This window comes from Drosophila montana, unplaced genomic scaffold, assembly GCF_035044405.1.
Source record: "Drosophila montana isolate Dmon_TW-CO22-7 unplaced genomic scaffold, ASM3504440v1 contig_2178_1, whole genome shotgun sequence".
NCBI classification, from domain to species: domain Eukaryota; kingdom Metazoa; phylum Arthropoda; class Insecta; order Diptera; family Drosophilidae; genus Drosophila; species Drosophila montana.
In genome coordinates this window covers 2281731-2306857 of record NW_026997075.1, presented here as the reverse complement: position 1 = coordinate 2306857, position 25127 = coordinate 2281731, and the positions used below count along the sequence as shown (strand labels likewise).

Here is a 25127-nt window from a genome sequence, read left to right as displayed (position 1 = left end):
AAATTCACTCACGCACACAGACACACACTTAGGTTAGGGAAAGACTTCGCTGCACACTCACATAATAGAAATGTTCGATATTTTGTTCACATCAATCACTCGCATACACACTCTCTACGCCTATATCTATCGCCGATTCCAAAGTAGTTCCAGTACAAGTGTACCTAAAACATAAATAGTTATACAAATAGCTAGTTCCACGTTTATCTAGAGCGGATCTCGACGCCGATCCGCTGTTTACAGTTACAAATTGTTAATATCTACTACATACATATACATATATATATATATATATATCTTAAAACGATCGAAGTTTTTTATCTTTATTTAATTCGTGTAATGCGTTCACTTTCGTAGTTCGCAATTTTCAAAATTGTTTTTTTGTTGTTGTTTTTGCTGTTGTTTAAGTCTCGGCTTTGGTACAGGCGCGGCTTAAAGTCGATCAATGCCCGTTAACCAAAAGTATGCAATAGGTTTATCGTCAGATAGTTTTTCACTTTTCCATAGGCACAATGACTGACGTTTTTTTTTTTAGTTTTGTTTTTTTTTTTTGTAGTAAATAAATACAATTGAAATAAATTTCGGCCTGCCGAAACAGTTTATATAAGCTTGCAAAATGTGATTTGACAAATCTTTGGAATAGCAAAAAGTGATTCAAATTCATCTAGACTATTATAATAATCAAACACTTTGATAGAATATAATAGACTTTCTTAGTTGAGCTTTTCCTGTGTGAGCAATTTGTAAATGCGAGATGATATTAGCGAGAGATTGGAACTTTGCTGTTCCAATTTGTAGATAAATTTCTTATAACAGTTTCGTTAATAATTGAAAGATTGCAAATGTATACAGATTCCTAACAACAATTACTGAAAGATTACGATTACAATTACTAACGTATTCATAGCTGTAAAGTTGCTGTAGTTTGTAGTTAGTCGAGAAAATGTTGTTGCTACTTTTCAAAGATAAATATTTAATTATTGACACGCGTCAGTTACAATTACTTAAGTAATTATATCTATCGTTAGTTGTGCATTTAATCTATAGCTGAGTTTATATGATAAGTGAATGTGTGTGTAAATGCTTTACCACTCACTGAAGTAATTGATTTCGGTGGATAGGAAAACAAAACTGATCATCGACAGATAGCTGAAACATTCCTTAGTATCGAAAATAGCCACTCAATGATGAGGGCGAGGTACACAAAAGTATGCGTAAATATTGGACAGACTTGTAATTTATGGTATTCCCATAGATTTATATCAATCTGCAAGCGTATATATATATTTATGATGTATATATCTAGATTAGCAACAACAAAAACATTTAGCACACATTTGAAACGAACAGCTCTATAAGCTATCTAGACAATCAAACGAATACGCATTGTCTATAGCACTTTTTTCGCGAGTAATAGTTGTTGTTGTTTTTGTTTTTTTGTTTTTCATTTGGTTTTGGTTTTGGTTTTGTTTTTGTGCGTCGATTTGATAAATTATTTGGTAAAAGAATTCGTTATATTTGGTATTTCGCAGAGGTTATGAGATCTGTATTGGTTATTATAATTTTTACCAGACTTCGCATTTATTGGTCGGATTCATGCGTGTGTCGGGCTTGCACTGGAATACTTCGGCAAACTCGTTCATATTGGACAGCGTGCCGATGACACGGAACTGCGATGGCGAATGCGGATCCTTCTCCATTTGCAGCAAATTTGTCTCGTCTGTGGTGCTGGAGCACCAGACCTAAGCATGTACAGATCATAGTTGATAAGGCACCGTTAAATCTCATTACTCATCAAACACTCACCTGTGCAAAAGAAACGAAGAAGAGCTGCGGATGCGTCAAATTTAGGCCAGGCAGCTTAAGGATATCCGCATCCTTGTCAAGCTTGGTGCGCAGATAGGCATGATAGGCCGCCTTCAAGCCGCCATTGTCTGCTATATTCTCGCCTGCACGGAGTTGTCGCATAAATGGGGGCTTTAAAATATATATACCAAGATATAAGGATAATCTGATACTCACCCAGAGTCTGCTTGCCATTCAGGTTGCGTCCGTTGAGCTTGTAACCGCCGTACTGGGTGGATATACACTCGGCCTTCTTGTTGAAGCGATCGATGCTCTTGGCATCCCACCAGTGATTAATATTGCCAAACTTGTCGTATTCACGCCCCTGATCATCGAAAGCGTGCGTCAGCTCGTGGCCCATGACCACGCCCATGGCGCCAAAGTTAAGGCTCTTGGGATTGTTGATGTCAAAGAAAGGCGTCTGTAGAATGCCAGCGGGAAAGACTATCTGGTTTTTGGTGGGCGTATAGTACGCATTCACAGTTTGAGGCGTCATGCCCCAATTGGTCTTGTTCACCGGCTGATCGAGACGCTTCAGATTGCTCTTCAGATTGTAGATGCCCACCTGAATGTTGTTCTCGAAGTACGCGTTTGCGGTTATATTTAGCTCGGCATATTTCTTGTCCAGCTGCACGGGATCGAGTATATAGTCGGGGAAGCCAATCATATCTGAGATCTCGTTGGCCTTCTCAATGGCTCGCTCACGCGTCTGCTTGTCTACCCAGCTGAGATTCTGTAAATTCAGTTTAAAGGCCTCGCGTATCTCGCCGATCATTTGCTCCGCCGCTGGCTTGGAGACGCCATGGAATGCCTGGCGTACAAATATGGCGCCCACTGCAAACCCAATCACATTGTTTGTATCGGAGACACAGTACCGCCACACCTCCTCTCCGCCATCGGAGCCCATCAGCGCCTTGCGCACGCCCTTATAGGCATCCCGGAAGGGCTTGGACAAGCAGCTGGTCAGCGTGCGCACCGCCTGCCAAACCAGATAGTTGTTCAGCGTTCTGCAGAAAAAACAACAAAATTATTTAAGCATGTAGTACACAAAATTATATTATATAAAAGATAACCTAGTCGTAGGGTTGCCCACTCAACAGCAGTTTCAGGATGCAGTTTTAAATATGTTAACTTTTAAGTTTCCTTATTAATACTGTTGTATTTAAAGACGGGAGAAACTATTTATATATATATATATTATATATAGATACCAACATTTTTTAAGAGATTATAAGTCTTTGAGATTGATTATCTGAAGAAGAATATATTGAGATCCATACGTAAATCAACTAAACAGGAATATATTATTTCTAAGCAATGTTCATCTAGCCCCATATATATTACTTAAGGTATTAGCTTACAGGTTTGAGTGGACTTTTAAATGACACTATCAATTAATTGTTATCAACGATTGTCACTTGGTTTTAATGACCTGCTCAGTGTAACACTAAATATAAGTGTTTCGTCTGGATACATAGTCTGTATAGGTTTTTTAAGAAGAAGTGTTTAACTTTTCTATTGATTCCGGGCTTGCAAACACCTTATCACTTTCTTTCTGGGCTTTAACTTGTTGCGAATCGTAATGCGTCAAGCAAAGAAAAACCAAAAAAACGAGCAGACAATTTTTTATTAGCTACATTTAAAGTAATTGCAAAAGTATTTTAATGTGTGCTTTAACCAATTAGATGTTAGATTTAACTCATGGATATCTTGGATTTGAATCATTGACCTATCGCAAAATGCGTAACCCCAATTTTAGTCGAGTGAACTAAAGATTGGTAAGTCTTTGATTAGAGTTCAACGCATTATATTATATTCTTTCTGTGCATAAAGCTAAGCATTCTCATTTTTCAAAAAGTTCCATGATTGTTTTAGCTTAAGGCGTTAAATATAAGACCCAAGCCCAAGCCTAAGCAACTGCAAATTGTCGCCCTATGCTGCGCCAAGGAAAAATGCTTGCACAGCAATCATATATTTATGGAGACTTACATTTTGCCAGCATCTGTTTTCTGCATGCTCATAATGATGTTGGACAGATTCTTCAGGAAGTCGGGTGCATAGACGACAACGATCTCTTCGTCAGTAACACGCCTTTTGACCATTTGCATGGCATTGTCAAAATGATCGGTCCAGTTGAGGAACGGTGCCAGCTTGATCAGATCCTTGAGCTTCATCGGATGGTACATGGCCTCCTCATTGCGTCGATCCTCCATCGGTATGGTGATGTTGGCTATCTTCTTCTCAAAGTTGATGACCGCCTCCATTTGGAGGCGAGCAGTGGTCTCATTGGCGCCGAGCAGCACGCATACCTTGGTCATGTACTCGATATACTCGCTGAGCACCTTGCGGTGAATGTCCGTCTTGTTGTTATAGTAGTCAGCGGTGGGCAGCGTCAGGCCGCCCTGGTCAATCTGTATGACATGGCGCGTGGAGTTCTTGTCGTCCTCGCCAATGGCCCAGCCGAACAAACAGTTGAAATTGTATCTAAAATGCGTTTGAGATATGCCATAAATATTTGAAATAATGTCTACATCCAGAGTCTAGGCAATACGAGGTGCTCACTTGTTGTGCAGTATTTTGAGTGTGTTGCCCAGCTTCCATTTGGTCACATTGAAGCCGCTCTGCGTCACATTCCAGCCTCCAATCTGCTTAAGCAAATCGTTCATTGGCTGGGCACCCAGTTTCTCCATGTGCTCATCCACATCCAGGCACGACTCATAGTAGACTTTCGCCTTGCGTTCCGCATCCGACTTAAAGGTTTTGGCTGGCTTCTCCAGAACGTTGCGTATAATTAGCTGGTTCATCTGCTCCAGTTTTCCAAATGTACCCCAAGTGGATTTGCCCTCCGGTATGGGATTGTTTTTGATCCATTGATTGCTGAAATTTACAAACGTTCTTTATCGCCTGAGTAATAAAAAACTCCTTAAATCAAGATAACTCCCAGTAAAGCAAAGATACTTATGTATCTGCTATACATTTTTCTGTCCTGTACATTTTCTATGATTTCCGGGTCCTCAAATATACCAGAGGTCTGTGGGATACAATAGTATCTATAAGATACAAATGTATCTTTAAGGTACAATAGTATCTGTACAAATGTCATCAACGAGATAAAATTGTATTTTTAAGATACAATACAATAGTATTTGTGAGATACAATAGATTCAGTGACAAATAATATTACTATCAATAAGTTGAAATACTATCCTTGAGATAGAATAATATCTACAAGATACAAAAGAATCCGAGACACATAACATCTTTGTAAATGGTAAAGGATTAAAGGGATAAACAGAGTAGTATCCATATAATAAAACTGTTAATGATGTATAAAAATATCTACATGATAGTAGAGAGGAGTTGCCCTGCAACATATCTAAAAAACTGTTCGGAATCATTTGTTTCACATTGCTCGATTTCAGTTCGATATTATTCACATCTTCCTGATCCCATTCTTATGCTCATATGCTTACCATGCATAACCGTAGAAATCATCGCAAGGATCGATACTGGCATCAATGGACTTGAGAATCTCACTTGATGCAAAAATGCAGTGCTCATTTAGGCAGGGCAACTCATCGGCCTCCACACAATCTGAAATATATGCATACGTATATTTATATTTATATATATTCATTCATGTGCTACATCTATTTATTCCACTTACCCTTCTTATGCGGCTGGACGTGTACCACATGATTGGTGTTATCGGAGCTGTTGCAAAATATCATGATGAGTAGCGTTAAGATGACGATAGCCATAACAAATGTGGTAATCAGCAGCCATTTTTCGGTTTTATTCCGTGAACGCCAGTTCCATGTAGCCTGTCGCACAAGAAAATCAATATGCCATTAAAAAAATGTCCACAGAAATAGCAATCATATATCTTGCTCTACGGCATTTTTACTTTAAGCCATTCTAAGGCCGTCAGCAAGTTTGTCAGAAGCTTACGCATTTTAAAAAGAGAAAGAAATAATAATGGAATAGTCGAGAGCAGACGACAATATGGGAGCCTCAGCTTTAATTCACATTAAATAAGTTTCGTATACAATAAATACGAATAATAATTGATATAATATTTGTATTTATTAGAAAAGCAAGCCAAATTTTAAAGTATGTGTATGAAAGCATGTGTAACAATTTTGTAAAATCTTCTACGCACTTTGGTCCATGTGATTATTCAAAGCAGTAAGAGTACTCAAGTCGGGAATGTCCGACTATTGGATACCTTGAACCTTCTTCTACCAACACCAAATGCAGCTCGCGGTAGGGCGGGGGCGGCGGTAGCTCTAAGCTGATAGAAACTTGATCTGTATATTTGCTCAAAAAATAGAATTTTAATATCGATTTTATCGATTGCTTGGAAACCGGGCAAGTTATCGATTATCAAATACAAACTTGGACACTAGGAGGAACTACGTGCAACATTTCAGGCTTCTAGCTCTTAAAGGAGATCTGAGATCGAACCGTTCATACATTCGGACGGACGGACGGACAAACTGACGGACATGGATAGATCGACTTTAATTTTGTTGCTGATCAAGAATAGATATACTTTATAGGGTCAAAGATGCTTCCTTCTGCCTGTTACATTCATTTGCACAAAACCATTATACCCTTTTTATACTGCTTCGCAAATAAGTTTTTAAATATATTTCTATGCCTGATCTTTATCAGAATATCATTGTTGAGCTTCGTGTCGAACATATTTTATAGATTAAAAATGACGTTCGAGATTCAAATCCTGGGCTAGGTTTTGATTGAAGCCTGTGCTAGTGCTATTTAAGGCATCGGTTGATATCTTATAGCTGTGTCCTAAACCTATAATAGAAATAAAAATCGGGGCTATATGCCTTGAAATATAAATTCCAATTTTGAGCATGGATATTAGAAATTTTAAATGGAATTCAAAATAAAGTGTATTATCATTATTTTCTCTTTTGTCAAGGCGAATGGAAATTTTAGAAATTAAAAAAAAAAAAGTTTAAATTTATGAGCTTCTTATACACTACACAAGCGTACAAGCGTGGTAACCTTCAAGCTAATCAAATCTCCGACGCGTCTTTTTGGGTCATTGTCATATAACGACACACGCTCTGCCCAACACAAACTGCAAATGCGTGAGTGTATTTGGTGTAGGTTTTCTTCTTTTATTATTTTTGCCGCCTGGGCACGTGTATTGTAATTGTACTTACCCGAGCCGTATGATAGCGTATCTGCATGCCCGTGTGTCCCGTCGCCTCGTTCAGCTGTATGCCTCCAATTGAACTTGAATCATCTTCCGTGAATTCGGTCTGTTTGTAGCGTGTCATCTGTAAGATGCATACAATACAATGCCGGACGGTTAGTTATGATCCGCTACAGTCTGAGACGACCTTATTTAAGTCGATTTCTATCAGCAACTAGGCTGCTGCTATTCACCTCTCATTGTTATGCCCATACAGATGTAAATTGCCAGCAAGCAAAACCTTAGATCAGAGCATCTAGTGCTATCCACACAAAACATGCACATCATATATACGGATACTATTTCTCTATTGGTTTAAAGTCGGAAAAACAGCCTCTCAGGGCTTCATCCAAAACATGGTTCAGGAATGTGAAAGGCCAGTTTGCCAAATCGAACATCAGAGCAGGAAGCTGCCTCGAACTGAACCATGACAAAGTCGTTTTTGGATTTGGGGCCTGATAATCAGGCACACATATGTATATTTAAAAGTTTCCGAATTCCGAGCCAAATACATTTGTTTCAACTTAATAGAAGCTTTCAGTTTACACTGTCGTTAGCCAAGTGGCCAGCGGTGTATGTAAGTGCTTATTTGTTTATTTATTGTACAACATCTGATAATAGTTGGAAATTCTCAAGACTTTTGCACCAAACACGCGCCCGTCCGTCTGCGTTGAGCTTTTCGGGTGCCCTCTACGGCCGGCATTTGTATAGCTGGGGCTTTTTCTCACATTTCGTTTGGCAGCTGCCCCGCATCCCACTTTCATTTCCAAGCACCCTACCATGACACGGACCCGGCTGCCTTGTTCAGATACGGCATTTGTTATGTACATAGCTTAACCCTTTGTTGTCTGAAGTGTTTTGCATGTCAAAAGGAAAGCAACTGATCTTCAGTTCAACTTGACAAGATAATCATACATGTGTGTGTGCGTATTCAAATGAATGGGCGTGCTGGTAAGAATAATATTATACATTCTCCTTATCAAATATTAAACTCAACTTTGTTTCGTAAATATTTATACAATTTAAATTCACATATTGACCAATGCTCTAAGCCAATGCTTTTAAGGGGGCCTAAGGGCCAGAAACGTTCAAAGTGCAAAGTGGCGAAAATTGGGGTTGCTTATTATAATCTTTATTTTTTATTAAATAATAAATTTATTAAATAATTTCATAATGATTAATTCGATTCGAATTACATATTTTATGCCCGTACCCGTAGCATTCATGTGAGTATTACTTAAATAAAAACAAAAATATATATAAGACTGCGAAACCATTAAAATATAAATATATATATATATAAAACCAAACAAAAGCATTCATAGTTTGTTCATATATACAAAACTATAAATAAAGTAATAATAATATGTATAATAATAAAATATTCATAATAATAGTCATACAAATTATAGTAAAATAGTAAAAATAATAAAAATTATTTAAAATAATAATTATTATCATTATTATTATTATTATTACTATTATTATTATTATAATTATTATTATTACCCCCGCGTTGGCTGCAACAATAATATTTTTGTACACATATGTACGTTCATTAAATTGTATACACTATAAATATGTACATGCATATTAACAACATACACTGCTTACGATTTTATCGCTATATGTTTGTTCATAAAAAGTCGAAATTCGAAGAGCGATAAGCCAAATATCCAAAGACCATACACACACACACGCACACACACACACAGTTATAGGCAGACCATACCCACACCTACCGTGCGGCAATCGGTGAGCCACATTTTCAGCAATTAGGCGACGGCTAAGACAAACCAACAATTGAAAATTAATTCGTAAGTACTCAGAACTCGTGGTATTTGTATTTGTTTATTTGCCGTTGTTTTGATTGTTGTTGTTGTTGTTTGTTGTTTGTTGTTGTTGTTGTTAATTTACTGGGCGCGCGTAAGACTGTTTTGGACGCCTAGATCTTGGTCTGCGAGAGAGTGGCAAAAAGAGAGCGTGTGTGTGAGAGAGAGAGGGGGCGCCAGAGATAACGCGTATACACGATATCCGATGTTCATCCCATGACCGTTGAATGTGCACTGAACGATGCCGAACAGCGATACCGAGCTGCTTCGATACCGATGCTGATGGCAATGGCAATGGCAATGGCAAAGGCGATGGCGATGGCGATGGCGATGCCGATACCCGCAGCGACACCATATACATACATATATATATATATACATGTGTCTGTGTGCGTGTGTGTGTGTGTGCGAGTGTGTGTCCAAATATACCGAGTTCATAGGCTTTTGGGTTCGCTTCTCGCATTCAAATGATTTTGCACTATAAACAAATTAATTGACTCAATTTTGTAAGCGAGTGTGTGTGAGCGTGAGTGTAACTGTGAGTGTCCCCCTCCCCCTCTCCCCCTGCAATGCATAAATATTAGTAGTGTTAACTGAAAGGAATTTGCCAACCAAAAGAATGCAAAATAATATTTATTATTGCCCGACAATTAAATAGCATAGCAGCTTTTATTATTTGATGTTGTGCGTCAATTGTATTTACCATATTTGAACATTTAGTATGTAAATACCCGAACACTCTTCTAGTATTTACATAAGCACTCGTCTGTATGTCTGTATGCATATTATATTTCAAATACTTTGCCCGATTAGTGAGGGTGTGTGGTTGTGTGTGTTGTGCTCGAAATGACAACCTTCGAATTTTATGTTCCATAATCAAATATATGCATGTCTGTACACAATATGTCTATCGAGCTTCCTATCTTTTCGCACGTACACACAGTGGCCAGGACAACAAAGTAAAGATGGCAGTGAGCTCTCCAAAAAATAATCAAAAGTAGCTGGCACGACAATTTACTAACGTAATTTGGGCATATCACTCTTATATACACAGGTAAACACAAATATCGAATCCTGTGAGCGTTCTTTGTGACCATGAGAACTGCATAGAAAGGCGATATACAAGAGCGAAGTTATTGGGAGAAAGAGTTAGAGCCCAAGGGAGAACGAGACAGAGAGAGAGACAGATAGAAAGCGAGAAAAAGAGAGGGCGAAGAGAGAGTGAGCGAGACTCGAAGGCTTTTGGTCTTCAACAAATCGTCACCTTTTTAAACTATATAAATATATTTTACTAAATATAACATCAAAATCATATATATTACTCAAATTCTTGAGAAACGCATAGAAAGGCGTTCCCCATTTATAACAGAAAACTTCTAACATGTTGAAAGTATATTCCTTCCAAAAAATAATAAAATTGAATGGTTTCTATGCGTATCACTTTGGCAGTGAACACTGTATTTATTTTGTATTGACTTACAATATGCCATTTATCACCACACACACATACACACACACGCAACGCATATGAAAACTGTTGCGCAGTTTTTTTTTTGCGCCTTTTCTTGTTAGTCTTGTGCCTCCCAAATCCGGGGAGGGTATGTGGGCGGGCTGGCTTGTCGGGGATAATATTTGCCAAAAGCTAATCGACGTGCAGCAGAGATGCTCCATAGCGTAAACACAGCAAAAAGAAAATATGCCGCTGTTGAATGTAAACATAAATTAAATCGAATTTGCCAAACAAGAAATTTGAAATTTTGAAAGCGACTAAATGACACTCAGACTCCGGCGAATGACAGTCTGCAAACGGAAGTGAATAATTTAAGTTATAATCTTTGCGAGTCTTGAGCCATTCACATAAGCATATATATAGAGTATATATATTCAGCGGAAGCAGCTGCTTAGCTGAACAAAATATGATGCTCTGCTCCTCACTTAATCGACTTGATATTCAACTTCTGAAGCCAAATTTTCACCATTTCAACCCAACGTGTTGAATTTTCGCCAAACTCAAATAATGTTCGATGGAGCGGAAGCCTTACAATTTCCACCAAGAGGGTTGACGTAAGTTGACAAGTGCGAAAAACGTCTGCTGCGAATTTTCACAACGATTGAATAAGGATGAAAACATTTGTTACATTTGTTTTCCATCAATACCTTATCCTGGCGGTAGGCATTTTCCAAGAACCCATGGCCAAGACCTACATACTGGTCATTAATAAAGCTATTTTGAGAAATGCAGCCATCAGGTTCTTAATTCTTGGACTATGCTTTGATCTTCAATCAATCAATATGTTGGTTCCTTGAATCAGGCATATACAACATATACATACATATATATATTTATATATAAACACCTATTTCCAAACCTACTTTCACTCAAATAATATATTTACACATGTTTGCCATGCGAAGAGTATTTAAGATAGAACCCCAAAAAAATTTTCAAAAATCGCATTTCTTTTTATAGGCAATCGATGGAAATCTAAATGAGATAAATGTGAAATGTTTTTTTTTAAGGTATTGATACATAGTAAACGGCACGCGTACATTCAAATGCTTTCATTATTACTGTTGCTTTAAAAGTTCTAGATGTATTGAAAAACAGGCAGCTTAATTTAGCTATCAACTTTAAAGAATGTCAAGTTAACTTAAAAACCAACAAATTGTGCCTGAATGAAATAGTTTCTATATAATTTAGTATAGCTTATAGTTGTCTTGCAATGCAGATTTAATAAGAAAATTAATTATAGCCAAAGGTTTGGCAAACTGCGCACTTTATTAAATGGCTGCGTGCACTTGTGCATACGCAACTACGCATTTATATGCGTAATAGTTTGAGCTGCTTCCAGGTCTGGTTAGCTGCGTAGTTGGGTAGGGGAAGGGGTGGGGGGGGATGTCAATGTTCAAGTAACTAAATAGGATTTTAATGCAATCCCACCACAGCAGCCGCTGTTCATGCGCTAAATTGCATTTCAAAAAGAACGAACAGCAATCGACGGCACAGCGAATATTAAATACCCTGCCAGACACTTGGCATAGAAGTTCTTTCATACACAAAATGTATTTCTGAATCATTGCGTCTCTATAGCAGCCATATTATAAAGTAGACCGATTTAATGCGGTTTTGCAGATATGCTGAGAGAAAAGTGAAGTTCGTATTTGTTGAACTTAGTCAAGATATTTTGAAAAATAGCAAAATTAATCTAAATTTGTGACCGATAATGCCAATAGCAGAGATATCATATAGCAGCTATATGACCGATAATTCCTATATGAGACGAACAAAGTATCGTGCTCATCAAGAGGCCTGCTTGCAGAGAAACCTCTGCAAGGGTATCATAAGTTGACTTTGGTTCACATCGTATAAAAGTTAACGCAGGACATACACACACAAACAATGCTGCTCTCCCACAGTCTCGCTCGCACAAGCCCCCCTCCCCCCTCTCTTCCACTCTCCCTCTCTCACACTCGCTCTCTCTCTCTCTCTCTATCGCTCACTATCTTTGGCTCTTTCGCAGGCTCGTCTGACATATGTTAGACATATGTCTTGAGCTCAGCAAGCTACAGGCCCAATTCCCAATGCAGGCCATGCAATTTATGTATGCCTAACAAGAGCAAATTCTAGAAGGGGGCTGACAATGGGGGGCGTGGCACATGCAACGCTAATTAAATTGGGAAGCCAATTAAAATGTTCATAAACTGCAAATTCATTTGCGCAATTGTCAGCTAAAAAGGCCACCAGCCAACGGCCTACAGCAATGTTGATATTGCGATAAACATAAGCGCAAAACACACAAAAACAGAACACGTACAGACAGAGACACACACGCACAAACACACACACACACACACACACACACACATATATAGGCACATGCAGAGAGAGAGCGGCGCGCGCTCTTGGCCTACCTTTGCGCTCATTTTCCTTATGCGCCTGAATAGATGCAATGAATTTTTTTCTTTTGCTGTTGCTGCCTTTATTTCGTTTATTTTCTTTTTTTTGTGTGTTTTTTTTTTTGGGTTGCTTTGAATTGTTTTTAGTTCGAGTACATTAGACTAAACTATTTTATTTGTGCGTTATTTTCACGTATTTTAATTATCACTATTTTATTTAAATTTCAATTGATTTAATTTTGTTATATTCTTATTTTTATTTTGGCCCTGCTGCCACTGGCATTTGGTGTTTATTTGTGAAACATTTGTTTATAATTTTTCAATTGGCAGCCAAAATAGTAAAAAAAAATGCTTATTGTTTTGGCTGGCGCTGCTGGCGCTTGGGCTGCAACTGAAAATCCACCACCAAAGCCAGGCAGCTGTAGCCTCCAAAAGCCAAGTAAGCGGCTGGCCGAGCCGAGCAATGTCACTATCAGACCGAAAAGCGAAAAGCGAAAACCAACCGATACAAATACACACGCAAACACTCGCAAACAACAAACACACACACACACACACACACATCCGCACGCACGCACACACACGCACGCACGCACCTCAAAGGCACACGGCGAGAGCCGACGCTGTGAAAAGCTAAAAGCTGCTGCTGGAAAAACGGCAGTAAACACAAAAAGAAAGCAAAACAAAAAAGTGTAGTTAAACCCAAAATACACGCGCACACACACACACAGTCAAACACACACACACACACAGTCAAGCACACAGCATAGCTGACTTACCCTTGCCGAGTTCCAGCAATGTCTGTGGGGTTGGGTGGACCTGCCCCACTGGAGTATTGCCATTTTGGGGTTTCTGATTACCAGTTCGATTCTTCACAGTGTGTTGCTACTGCGCAGTTGCAGTAAACACAGAAGTGGCCACTCTGCCAGCGTTGCCACATCTGCAACTTCAATCTGCACGCCAGGTGGCGCCTAAACATAAAAAAGAACAGAAACATTATAATATTAAAAATATTAAGTATTTTTAAGAAAATTGGTGCCAATTAATTTTCATTTTACAAACAACTATTTTAATAAATACTTTAATACTTTAAAATACACAATTCTTTGTCTGAAACTATCTTAAAATAAATGCAAAAAATGATATTACGTCCCTTCATTATTTTTCCAAAAGAGCGTTATTTTCCGCAGAGAAATTTTAAATTTCGTTGACCTTTTTGAGCTCGTTTTATCCTCAAGATAAATTTGTCATGTAATTTTAAAACTTAATGCAAAATATGCTTGTTTTAGATGCATAGAAATATTTTGTTTAAACAATTTATATATCATTATACATTATATTAAATATATATCATAAATAGTATTAGTTTTAAGAACTTATTATTTGAAGTTGCAAAAATATTTAAATCGTTTAAGCTTAGATTTTTCCCATTTCCCGGACTTTATGTACATTGTGTGCGATGGGATGGGATGGGTGGCTGTGGTCAGTTGTAATCCCGCTGCGAATATGTAGCTGTTAGCATATTGCTTGACCTATTTATGACGTCGTTTCACCTGAAATTGATGTAATACCTGTAACAACAACAGGGCACGTGGAAAGCAAACAATATTCGTGATTCGACAATTGTTGCAAGCGAGCAAAGCCGCAAATATTTGCCATTGTCGATGCGACTTCTCCACAATACAACGCGATTGCATTGTCTCTGGAGAGTCTCAGCCCGGAGTCTCCGGGCCGTATAATAAACGAAATGTGTTAACAAGTCGCTGCCCGTTCCGAAAATAAAAGTAAAAGTAATGCTCTGCAATTGTTTTTGCTTCTGTTTATTTGTTTTTCTTTGTTGTATACTGAAGCATATGTGCGCATTCTTATTCATATATAGCCGCCATATTTATCGGCCTTATATGAAATACGCATCTGATTGTCGCTGTTGTTGTCGACTAAGCCCCTCAACATGGCGCACTGCAACAGCAGCTGGGCCCATATACTTAGTATATACCCAGCCCATCGCCTCGTCATGCATATCATTAATGAGCCCAGCAAATTAACGTGTTCTATACCGGAAAAAAACTCGCGTCTCTCACGTAAATTCGTACAAATTACACCAACAGAGCCGACTTACACAAATTTGCGTGTTCTGTATTGCAAAAATAAAATAAAATTAAATAAAATGAAATTAACAAAAAAAAATAAAAAAAACTGCTTTTCACTTCACCAAGAAGATTGCATAGAATAAAATGTACTCTATATTTCCGTAGTTGTACGAGATTTCATACCATATATCTATATCTATATATCTATATCTATATCTATATATCTATATCTATATCTATATCTATATCTATATCTATTTCTATATCTATATCTATATCTATATATCTATATCTATATCTATATCTATATCTATATCTATATCTATATCTATATCTATATCTATATCTATATCTATATCTATATCTATATCTATATCTATATCTATATCTATATATCTATATCTATATCTATATCTATATCTATATCTATATCTATATCTATATCTATATCTATATCTATATCTATATCTATATCTATATCTATATCTATATATCTATATCTATATCTATATCTATATCTATATATCTATATCTATATCTATATCTATATCTATATCTATATCTATATCTATATCTATATCTATATCTATATCTATATCTATATCTATATCTATATCTATATCTATATCTATATCTATATCTATATCTATATCTATATCTATATCTATATCTATATCTATATCTATATCTATATCTATATCTATATCTATATCTATATCTATATCTATATCTATATCTATATCTATATCTATATCTATATCTATATCTATATCTATATCTATATCTATATCTATATCTATATCTATATCTATATCTATATCTATATCTATATCTATATCTATATCTATATCTATATCTATATCTATATCTATATCTATATCTATATCTATATCTATATCTATATCTATATCTATATCTATATCTATATCTATATCTATATCTATATCTATATCTATATCTATATCTAAATCTATATCTATATCTATATCTATATCTATATCTATATCTATATCTATATCTATATCTATATCTATATCTATATCTATATCTAAATCTATATCTATATCTATATCTATATCTATATCTATATCTATATCTATATCTATATCTATATCTATATCTATATCTATATCTATATCTATATCTATATCTATATCTATATCTATATCTATATCTATATCTATATCTATATCTATATCTATATCTATATCTATATCTATATCTATATCTATATCTATATCTATATCTATATCTATATCTATATCTATATCTATATCTATATCTATATCTATATCTATATCTATATCTATATCTATATCTATATCTATATCTATATCTATATCTATATCTATATCTATATCTATATCTATATCTATATCTATATCTATATCTATATCTATATCTATATCTATATCTATATCTATATCTATATCTATATCTATATCTATATCTATATCTATATCTATATCTATATCTATATCTATATCTATATCTATATCTATATCTATATCTATATCTATATCTATATCTATATCTATATCTATATCTATATCTATATCTATATCTATATCTATATCTATATCTATATCTATATCTATATCTATATCTATATCTATATCTATATCTATATCTATATCTATATCTATATCTATATCTATATCTATATCTATATTTATATCTATATCTGCTGATATCTACATCATTTAGACAAATTGAATGATTGGACGCTTATAAGTTTATTTTGATCATATAATCAATTGAAGGGCCGTCACAATTCGAGTATACCCGCCGTAAGGGCACAACAATGAGCCACTAAACAATTAAAAGCAACAACAACAATGACAACAACAATGCTGACTCGCTGACACCACAACAACATTTGCAGTCGCAGTTCAAGCGCTTAAAAAAACAAGCTGGAGTGGCCGCCCCAAGCGGGAGGAGTGGGGCTTGAAGATATAAACGTGGGTAGTGCGCGGCCTGGGAACCAGTTTAAAACCGTTGACGTGATGCCGCCAGCGAATTAGTTGCAGCTAGTTGGCCAGACCTTAAACATGTCTTTAACCGATCGTCGGAGTTTTGTTGTGATTTGGATATGTGCGATCGCTTACCTGGCGGCGGCGGGTAAGTCTCGATGCCACTGCCCCGAGATGTGGATTATCAGTGCCCGAAAATTGTGTTGATATGTGAACAATTCGATTTTTCTGTTCCACATAGTGAACGCCCAGAGCGGTAGCGTCAACTGGAATGCTGGCAACAGTGCGGGTACGGGCGCCTGGTCAAATGCGCAGACGGGCGGCATGCATCCGCCGGGCAGTCTGGGCAGCACAGATCCACAGTACAGCTACGGTTATGGCGGCATCGATTCGCGTGGTCCCTACGGCGGCGCCGGCGGCAATGGTGGCTACTATGTCAGCGGCACCGACGAGCATGGACGACCCTATTCCTATAATGGCGGCATGGGCGGCCAGCCCGTGCCCCCACCGCCCGGCTATCCGAACAACTATGGATATAGATCGAGTGCTGGCGCTGCTGTAGCCTCTGTGGGCGTGGCTCTGTCGCTGGCTCTGCTGGCGGCGAGATCTTGAAGCCCCTTATAAATTTAACGTATTTTTTTTTATAATATATTGTTTACCCTTTTTTTTGTTATTAATAAGCTTTATTTATAGAAATGAGATACCAAAATGTGAAGTGAGCAATAAAAATGCGTTTATTGGATACATTTGAAGCATTTCCGGTATTATTTTATTTCCCTGCTCTCAGATGCGCAAATAACATACAATGTCTTATGTGAAAATCGGGTGTAAAATAGCCCGGCGTCACATGGAACATGGAAAATAAGCTCTACATTTGTGCGATATAGTATTTGTAGGCTTTCTACCTGAACAGCCAGACAGACAGACAGAAATAGTTATCAATTCAGTTGAATATAATACTTTGTGGGATCGAAGACGTCTCACAAGAAAATTATAATATTTTCTTAATATAAAACTCACAGCAAGTAATTAATTTTATCACCATTATCTGAACTACGTAATTTCGAATAGATTATAGACTGGAGTGACTGGAAAAACTGAAATTAATTGCAAACGCTGCTCCCTTCAAGTGGTTTACAAGTGATCTAAGCTTTGTTTACTCGTTTATTCGATAGGCCGCATTTCTCAGTAGATATATCATATAACATTTTCACATTTCAATTGTTTTTATATGATGTGTGCATAAATTAAAGCCAAAGTAAGTCTAAAGCGCACGACTGTGTGATACTCTGTAATCAGTGTCAAAACATTGAGCAAGAGCCTAGTTATAATTGAGTTCGGCAATGGAAGTGTCAAAATTATATTGGATCTCACTTTAGTCTTATGATTAGTCGTATAATGTATATATTTATATATTTATATACATCTTTGAATGAATCTAGCTGTTTAATTTTTAATATTAACAATAAATCATACGGTCGGATAGATAGATACGGTTCCACGCGCAAGTGTGGAAAATGAGTGGAAAACATTTGTATGAAACTTTATTGCTAAAAATCCGATGGGCCCAAGTTGACGGGGTTCAAGCTTTGTCGCGTAAAAGCAATCTATCGGTTGAAAAATGGGTGAATGGACTGCCAAGGCCGGATATTAGCCACCAATATGTTATATAAAGACGCATTTAAGTGTTTACATATTAATATTAGTTTTTTATATGTATACATTCGATAATGTTTACGAAAACACGCATGTATCGGAAGGAATATTGTGCAAATAATTAAAATGTAGAAGGAACTTGAAATACTTTATCTCAAAAATGCTTTCTAATATGTATGCAAATGTGAGTTACAATCTTGACTTCTTTTTTTTTCACCGACAGTGTTTGTAGAAGAGCTGCGTTACAATTTGGACAAAAGCACTTGCTGTGCAAGTCTATAAAAAAGAAATGAAGTCTCAAAGTAATTAACACACTTTTAAACAATCCGTTTTCTATGCTCAAACATTGTACGTGGCTTGAGACCTAAACTGGAAATTGAACCCAGCCAACATATCAAAACATCAGCATCAAAGCCAAAAAACTGTTAAAACTTTATTAATTAACAAATAGAAAAATGAACAAAACGAGTGGGTAAACAAAAGTCTGTTGTAACAAAATATATCTTCGATAAAAAAAATGATGACAAAATACCAAGCACGCAAATATAATGATGTTATCACATGCCAGAAACGTCGACTAGACAAAGTAATATATAAAGGTTATTATATTAAATGGTTTATTTTTGTAAACACCTTATGTTTGTACAATTTTTAGCAAGCTATTTTTGTATATTTGTTAAATACCTGGCGGGCTAGAAGCATGTTTGTCATTTAGTCAACAGATTTTCTAATTTCCCAGACAGCTGCACGACTTAAACGACAGTCAACGCGACTGACACAGCATATAGTTCCATATATGTAGGTGTTATCGCCCAGAACCGCCCATGTAATTAGCCAAAAACGTAGCAGGCACACATAAAATATTCAAATGCCGCCAAAAGGGGGGGCGTTGTAAACTGTAGCAAACACCTGTTGATAAAAAACACGACCACAAACACTGAGTCACATAAGTTATGAGCTCATCTAAGGAGAGCGCAAAACACAACAAACTGAAATACTTGAGTCGAAGAATTTGTTATAGGGAAATACCCTATAGGAATAGTGCTAAATTTATGTTAATGTATGCATGTTAATGTATGTATGTTAATGTATGTATGTTAATGTACGTATGTTAATGTATGTATGTTAATGTGTGTATGTTAATATATATTGAACGTGTATATAACAATACTCTTGGGAGTTTATTTAACCATTTGTTTCCAAATTTGTGGTATACCAAGATAACAGACAAAATACAATTATTATTTACTACGAATCGAAATTTAAACCAAGCTAGTTGTTCAACAAATAGCACCAACCATTGGAATTAACTAACCTTAACTGATACAAGCCGATTGCCAATGGCTGGGATAAAATTTAGCCCGCATCTTGTTTATAAAAATATGTACGGATTACAATATTTTCAGTACCAAAGGGCAGAAAAAAAAAATGCTATTAAATTCTAAATTGTTTGACAAATCTATATTCGAACACAAGCTTGTGATTCAGGTATGACGAAAATCAGATTCATGAATCGGCCCTAAAGGCAAAAGATCGGTGCGAATCGTAAACCGAACCACCTAACTTTGTGGTCCTGGCTTATATGTACATCTTGGCTACTACAAATAAATCTAAAGAAGGATTATATATTACATTTTGTATTATACTAAGATAGGAAAAAGACTTTAAAAACGTTCAAGCATTCGCGAGAGAAATGCGATTGTTATTAAATTTGATTGAAAATTAAATTTAAAATTAATTTAATCATTTTTTACAATTGAATATCGCATTATTCAAGTCTTCAGACTACAGGGTATAAGAACTGAGCGCCCTTAGAGATACGCTCTCTAGGTATCTGAATCTGTAGGCGAGCTATGTATTTGTATATAGATACTAATTGAAGGGGGCAGAGCGCGCATCCGACTTGACGGGCCCAATGCTGATTTGTATACGAGAGAGGTAATTGGGCTGCGTTTGTGAGAACATAAAAACGAATTGTTGACTTTCTTTAAATATGAATAAGCAATTTGCCCAGTCATGAGAACATGCCACAAACGAAGCAACAACAACAACAACAACGATTAACTTAATTGCGGTCGCAACTAATTTTAATTTGAGGCTCGAGCTTGAGGTTTGCGCTTCGCAGAATGCGTCAGACGACCCGCTCGGCACATCAATGTCAAGGCAACCCTCCTCCCCTCCGCCCGGAACTGCACGTGGAGCATATCTAACCCCTGAGCAGTACGTGTTTTGGATGCTTATCAGCCTTGGCCAAGACGCCACGGAAACTTGTTGTGGGCGTGCGTGACGCCTGAAGTGCCAAGTGCTAATAGATCTCAGCTCGACCTATGAATGCGGTTTTCAGGTACCCCAACCCCAAAGCTTCGAGTCGTTTGAATCGTTTGAACTTGAAATAGCTGCAAGTGCATTAAATGATATTCAATACACAAAAACACTTACAGAAAAACAATTAACAACTAAGTTAATTAAAATTAGCGTTTGATATACACTAATTTAATTCCTGCTCTTTTTCCAAGGAGAAAAAATAAAAGCAAAAGCAAATATCTGAATAAAAACATACACATACAAAAAAATATATGTTTAAACAAATACGTAAATCAAATTCAAACAACAATAATAAAACCACAGGTTATCAGCACATTCTATTAATATAACACTTATTATCAAAGCATGAAACTCTGTGAGGGTAACTTTAATTCATGAGAATCGCTTAGTAGGGCATTAATAACTTTACTTTTTACATTACTCTTTTTTCCAGCGCTGCGGGTAGTAATCTTGGTCTGCGTTATTTATAAGGGAAAATACATACACACATTCATATATACATACATACATACGTACATACATAGATAGATACATACATACAAAGATGCAAAAAAGACTTACATACTTACATTAAAACATACATATATGAATACATACATACATACTTACATACTTAAATACTTACATACTTACATACAAACATATATACATAAACACATGCATACAAAGATTAACAAAAATACAAACGCATATGTTTATATGAACACGACACTTTTCACAAAAAAACCAACTTATAGTCAAAGCAAGGAAACCTGCCTGGCTTACTTGAGTTCATGAGAATCGAGGAGTAAGGCATCACTTTAAGGTACGTTGTTTTCAAATTTAGCCGTAATTTTACTTTGTCTACATTTGCTAAACACGTACATACATACATACATACATACATACATACATACATACATACATACATACTAACATACATTTGTACATACATACATACATACATTCATACATACATACATACATACATTCATACATACATACATACACACATATTCACACATACATTCACACAAAGATACTTACATACATACTTAGATACTTACATACATGCTTAGATACTTTCATATATACTTAGATACTTACTTAGATACTTACATACACACATACCTACATACATACATTGATGCATACATACATACATTCACACATACACATTCCAGATACACTATCCGAAATTACACAGACTATCCGAAAAATATTCTTAGTGTACTGTGTGGAATTCACATGAAAGCAGAATTGATTGATAATCGAATATATTAAGATAGAATACGTAATTCTGATTTAAGAAAAAGCTTTAATTTCAGCCCATGCCCACATTAAAACCAGTTTGCCAAAAAATACATTTATTTGTCTAATAAACAATATTTTGATTTTTATTGACCATTTTTTCGTGTTATGATTTTAATTGCTAAGTGTTGTATTTCATTAGCATTTCGAAACATTTCGCTGAGAGAAAAAAAATGACCCCCCATTGGATAAATGGGGGCTTGGGATTTGTTATTTGTTTTTTTCTTTCGATAAGATGATACAAGTAAACGAACAACGTGCCCTTGGTAAATGTCTTTATTAAATGGGCGACGCACAAAAATTCAACTTGTTTAAATACAATAATAATTACTCAATAATATTTATGCAGTACGCATGCACACATACACTGGCACATATGCACTGTACATATGCATATATATATAGAAATATATATGTATATGTATATATATATATGTATATATGTGTATAGAATATAGAACGGGCATTTAACTATTTGGTGAGTTGGAAACAAATTACAAATTTGACGTTCAATTTTGGCTACGGGCTACAATTAATTTATAACATTTGTTTCAAGAAAAAAATCATTTAAATTTTGTTCATTTACTCATGGTTTTTTTTTTTGTTTTTTTGCTTTCGTTACATTTTAAATATTGTTAATTTTTCAGGCATTCTGTGTGTGTGTGTGTATTGAGTATTTGGTGTTAACCAACATTTGTTGGCTTCTTGTGCGAATATTCAATTGCTTTCGTTTACATTCTATTGTACAAATATATGAGTTTTATTATTCTTTTAGTTTTTGTTAACCCATTGTCTATAGAAATATATATGTAAATTTATATATATATATAGATATAGATATATAGATATATATATATATATATATATCGTATATGTATGTATATGTATTGTAGAATTTGGTTGCAGCTCTGCAACTGTGGCCCAATAAGTGTACCTGTGTATGTGTCTAGTATAGTCGCATGCATGAATGTGTGTGTGTTATGTTATGTTTATGTATATATGTTATGTATATAGGGTATAGAAATATCATACGCAATTTAGGCTCTCTGTATACCTTATATATGGCTGTAATTGAATTATTTCCCCTGCGCTTGAATACATTGTGCTGGACCATTACTTCGGCTCATACCCATAACCGAATGGCCCCGAGTTGTAAACTGTGTTCTTATTTTGATATATGCTTTTGGTATACATGTTTCATATGTCTGCAATGCTCCCTATATAGTATATATGTATATATATATATATATATATATATGTGTGTATGTGAGTGTGTGTGTGTGTGTGTGTATGAATGTGTATTTATAACGCTTCCTATTGCTAACCTGTCTAAGCCACACTTTTCACTTTGCAATACCTTAAACGCTCTCTACTGCGCTACACACATATAGCTCATTGACACGCCTACTGCAGCCCCTAATTGTTAATATGTATTTACGTATATATAAATATATATATTTATATAGATATATATACTCTATGCCTGCTAATAAATTGCTTTGGTTTTGCACACCGTAAACCAGCTTAAGTAGATGCCCAACGTGAACACGCTCAGATTACGAAATTAAACATAAATCCTTGCAGCCTAAAAGTATGCTAATATATTTTGGAAAACTGGAAAAATATCAATTTTTTCCCTAACCTGAAACGAACTTTATTTAATGTTTATGCCTTTTAACATACTTAAAGAAGAAACACATTCTTCTTTTACAAAGAACTGATTTGGAGAGCTCAAATGTTTCAAATATAGAACACATTTGATATTCCTTATTTCGTTTATATTCCGAGTTTCATTTTCGCATGAAAATCACATAAATGTCCATTGCATTTGTTTTTTTAGAAGTATGTAAACATTAAATAAAACTACCACAGCACAAATGGTTCTTAATTTTATCCTGGTCAGTATATATTATTGCATATTTCTGTATGATTGCTTGTCAATTGGAATTTAGACGATGAGATACATACGCCTAGTTATATTATAAATTTCGCACTCTCATCAAATACGCCGAAATTTACACAATTTCGATATATTTTCAATTGCATACTTAAAGGAGTTTCAAAAACATAGGCTTCCTAATCTTCTTATAGTACGTAAGTTCTTGTTTAAAATATTCTAGAAACAATCTTTTTCTGTGAGATATATTTTAATGTAAAATTTCGACCATAATGCCGTGTGCGTATTATTCAAATAACATACTTTATCCTGAGCTAAGACTCAAGCGCGTCTATATATCGCAACTGGTTTAAGCCAGAGCAGAGCATAACTCAGGACAACATGTCGCATTTACTGGAAAACAATCTAAAACTTTGACTGAGCTCTTAAAACATAAAAAGTTACTTGTTTTTTTATCATAGTAAATTCTTGATCTGAGGTCTGCAAGGTAAGACGCATTGGCTCGATTAAAATGTATTTTTATTATGAGCTTTTGTTTCAATAGTAAACAAAGAAAACTATTACAAAAAAAAAAAATAATGAAAATCATAATAAAAAATAATAATGATAATATATATAATATATAGATAATACACAAGTGCATATATGTATATATGTAGTTGCTTTTGTGTGTGTGTGTATGTGAGTGTGTGTGTGTGTGTGTGTGTGTGTTTGTTTCTAAATTAGGTGCATAAATTATTTTGTATTTGGTATAAAACAAATGATTTTCAATTGCTTTCAAACTAAGATCGCTAGGCATTAAAATTAAATAATATTTAATATATATATATATTAAAGTACATTTGTTAATGTATGTGACTTGTTGTTGTTGTTATTATTTTGTTTTTTTTTTTTTTCTGTTCATTAAGGATTTGTGTAACTCGTACTTAAAGTTAATGCTTTCATCAAATGTATAAATTATGCACGTAGCTTAAATTTTTCCTTTTAAAAAATATTAAAAAAAAATAGTATATGTACTTAATTTGGTCTACATTATGTATGTATATAAAAACTAAAGCATATATATATATATATATAATTTGTTGCAGAAATCAA

At 35.3% G+C, this 25127-nt stretch overlaps 2 protein-coding genes across 5 annotated transcripts; one reads left to right on the top strand and one right to left on the bottom strand.

Annotated features, from left to right (window-relative positions):
• Positions 1-309: 309 nt before the first annotated feature.
• Positions 310-12920, bottom strand: Nep3 (Neprilysin 3). Of its 4 annotated transcripts, none has more exons than XM_064680868.1 (9): positions 12817-12920; positions 7041-7157; positions 5513-5669; positions 5319-5439; positions 4408-4722; positions 3835-4329; positions 2023-2852; positions 1807-1949; positions 310-1742 (listed from the first exon to the last, which is right to left on the bottom strand). In XM_064680868.1, the coding sequence occupies exons 1-9, from the start codon at positions 12826-12828 to the stop codon at positions 1566-1568; spliced, it is 2367 nt and encodes a 788-aa protein (XP_064536938.1). In that variant the 5' UTR covers positions 12829-12920; the 3' UTR covers positions 310-1565. The 4 variants fall into 4 exon arrangements, with proteins under 4 accessions (XP_064536938.1, XP_064536937.1, XP_064536939.1 ...); XM_064680867.1 differs by lacking the exon at positions 12817-12920 and adding an exon at positions 8815-9168; XM_064680869.1 differs by lacking the exon at positions 12817-12920 and adding an exon at positions 8687-8823.
• Positions 12921-16858: 3938 nt separating this feature from the next.
• Positions 16859-17616, top strand: LOC135427384 (uncharacterized). Its single transcript, XM_064680874.1, has 2 exons — positions 16859-17012; positions 17106-17616. The coding sequence occupies exons 1-2, from the start codon at positions 16943-16945 to the stop codon at positions 17474-17476; spliced, it is 441 nt and encodes a 146-aa protein (XP_064536944.1). The 5' UTR covers positions 16859-16942; the 3' UTR covers positions 17477-17616.
• Positions 17617-25127: the final 7511 nt, after the last annotated feature.

What these genes read in the sequence shown, in the direction of transcription:
- Nep3 (XM_064680867.1), bottom strand. Translation starts at nt 8,838, where the DNA reads ATGTGGCTCACCGATTGCCGCACG. An exon ending in GGCTCACCGATTGCCGCACG is followed by an intron (nt 7,158 to 8,814) that starts GTAGGTGTGGGT and finishes TGCATCTTACAG; the next exon opens with ATGACACGCTACAAACAGAC. An exon ending in TACGCTATCATACGGCTCGG is followed by an intron (nt 5,670 to 7,040) that starts GTAAGTACAATT and finishes CTTGTGCGACAG; the next exon opens with GCTACATGGAACTGGCGTTC.
- LOC135427384 (XM_064680874.1), top strand. Translation starts at nt 16,943, where the DNA reads ATGTCTTTAACCGATCGTCGGAGTTTTGTTGTGATTTGGATATGTGCG. An exon ending in CGCTTACCTGGCGGCGGCGG is followed by an intron (nt 17,013 to 17,105) that starts GTAAGTCTCGAT and finishes TGTTCCACATAG; the next exon opens with TGAACGCCCAGAGCGGTAGC.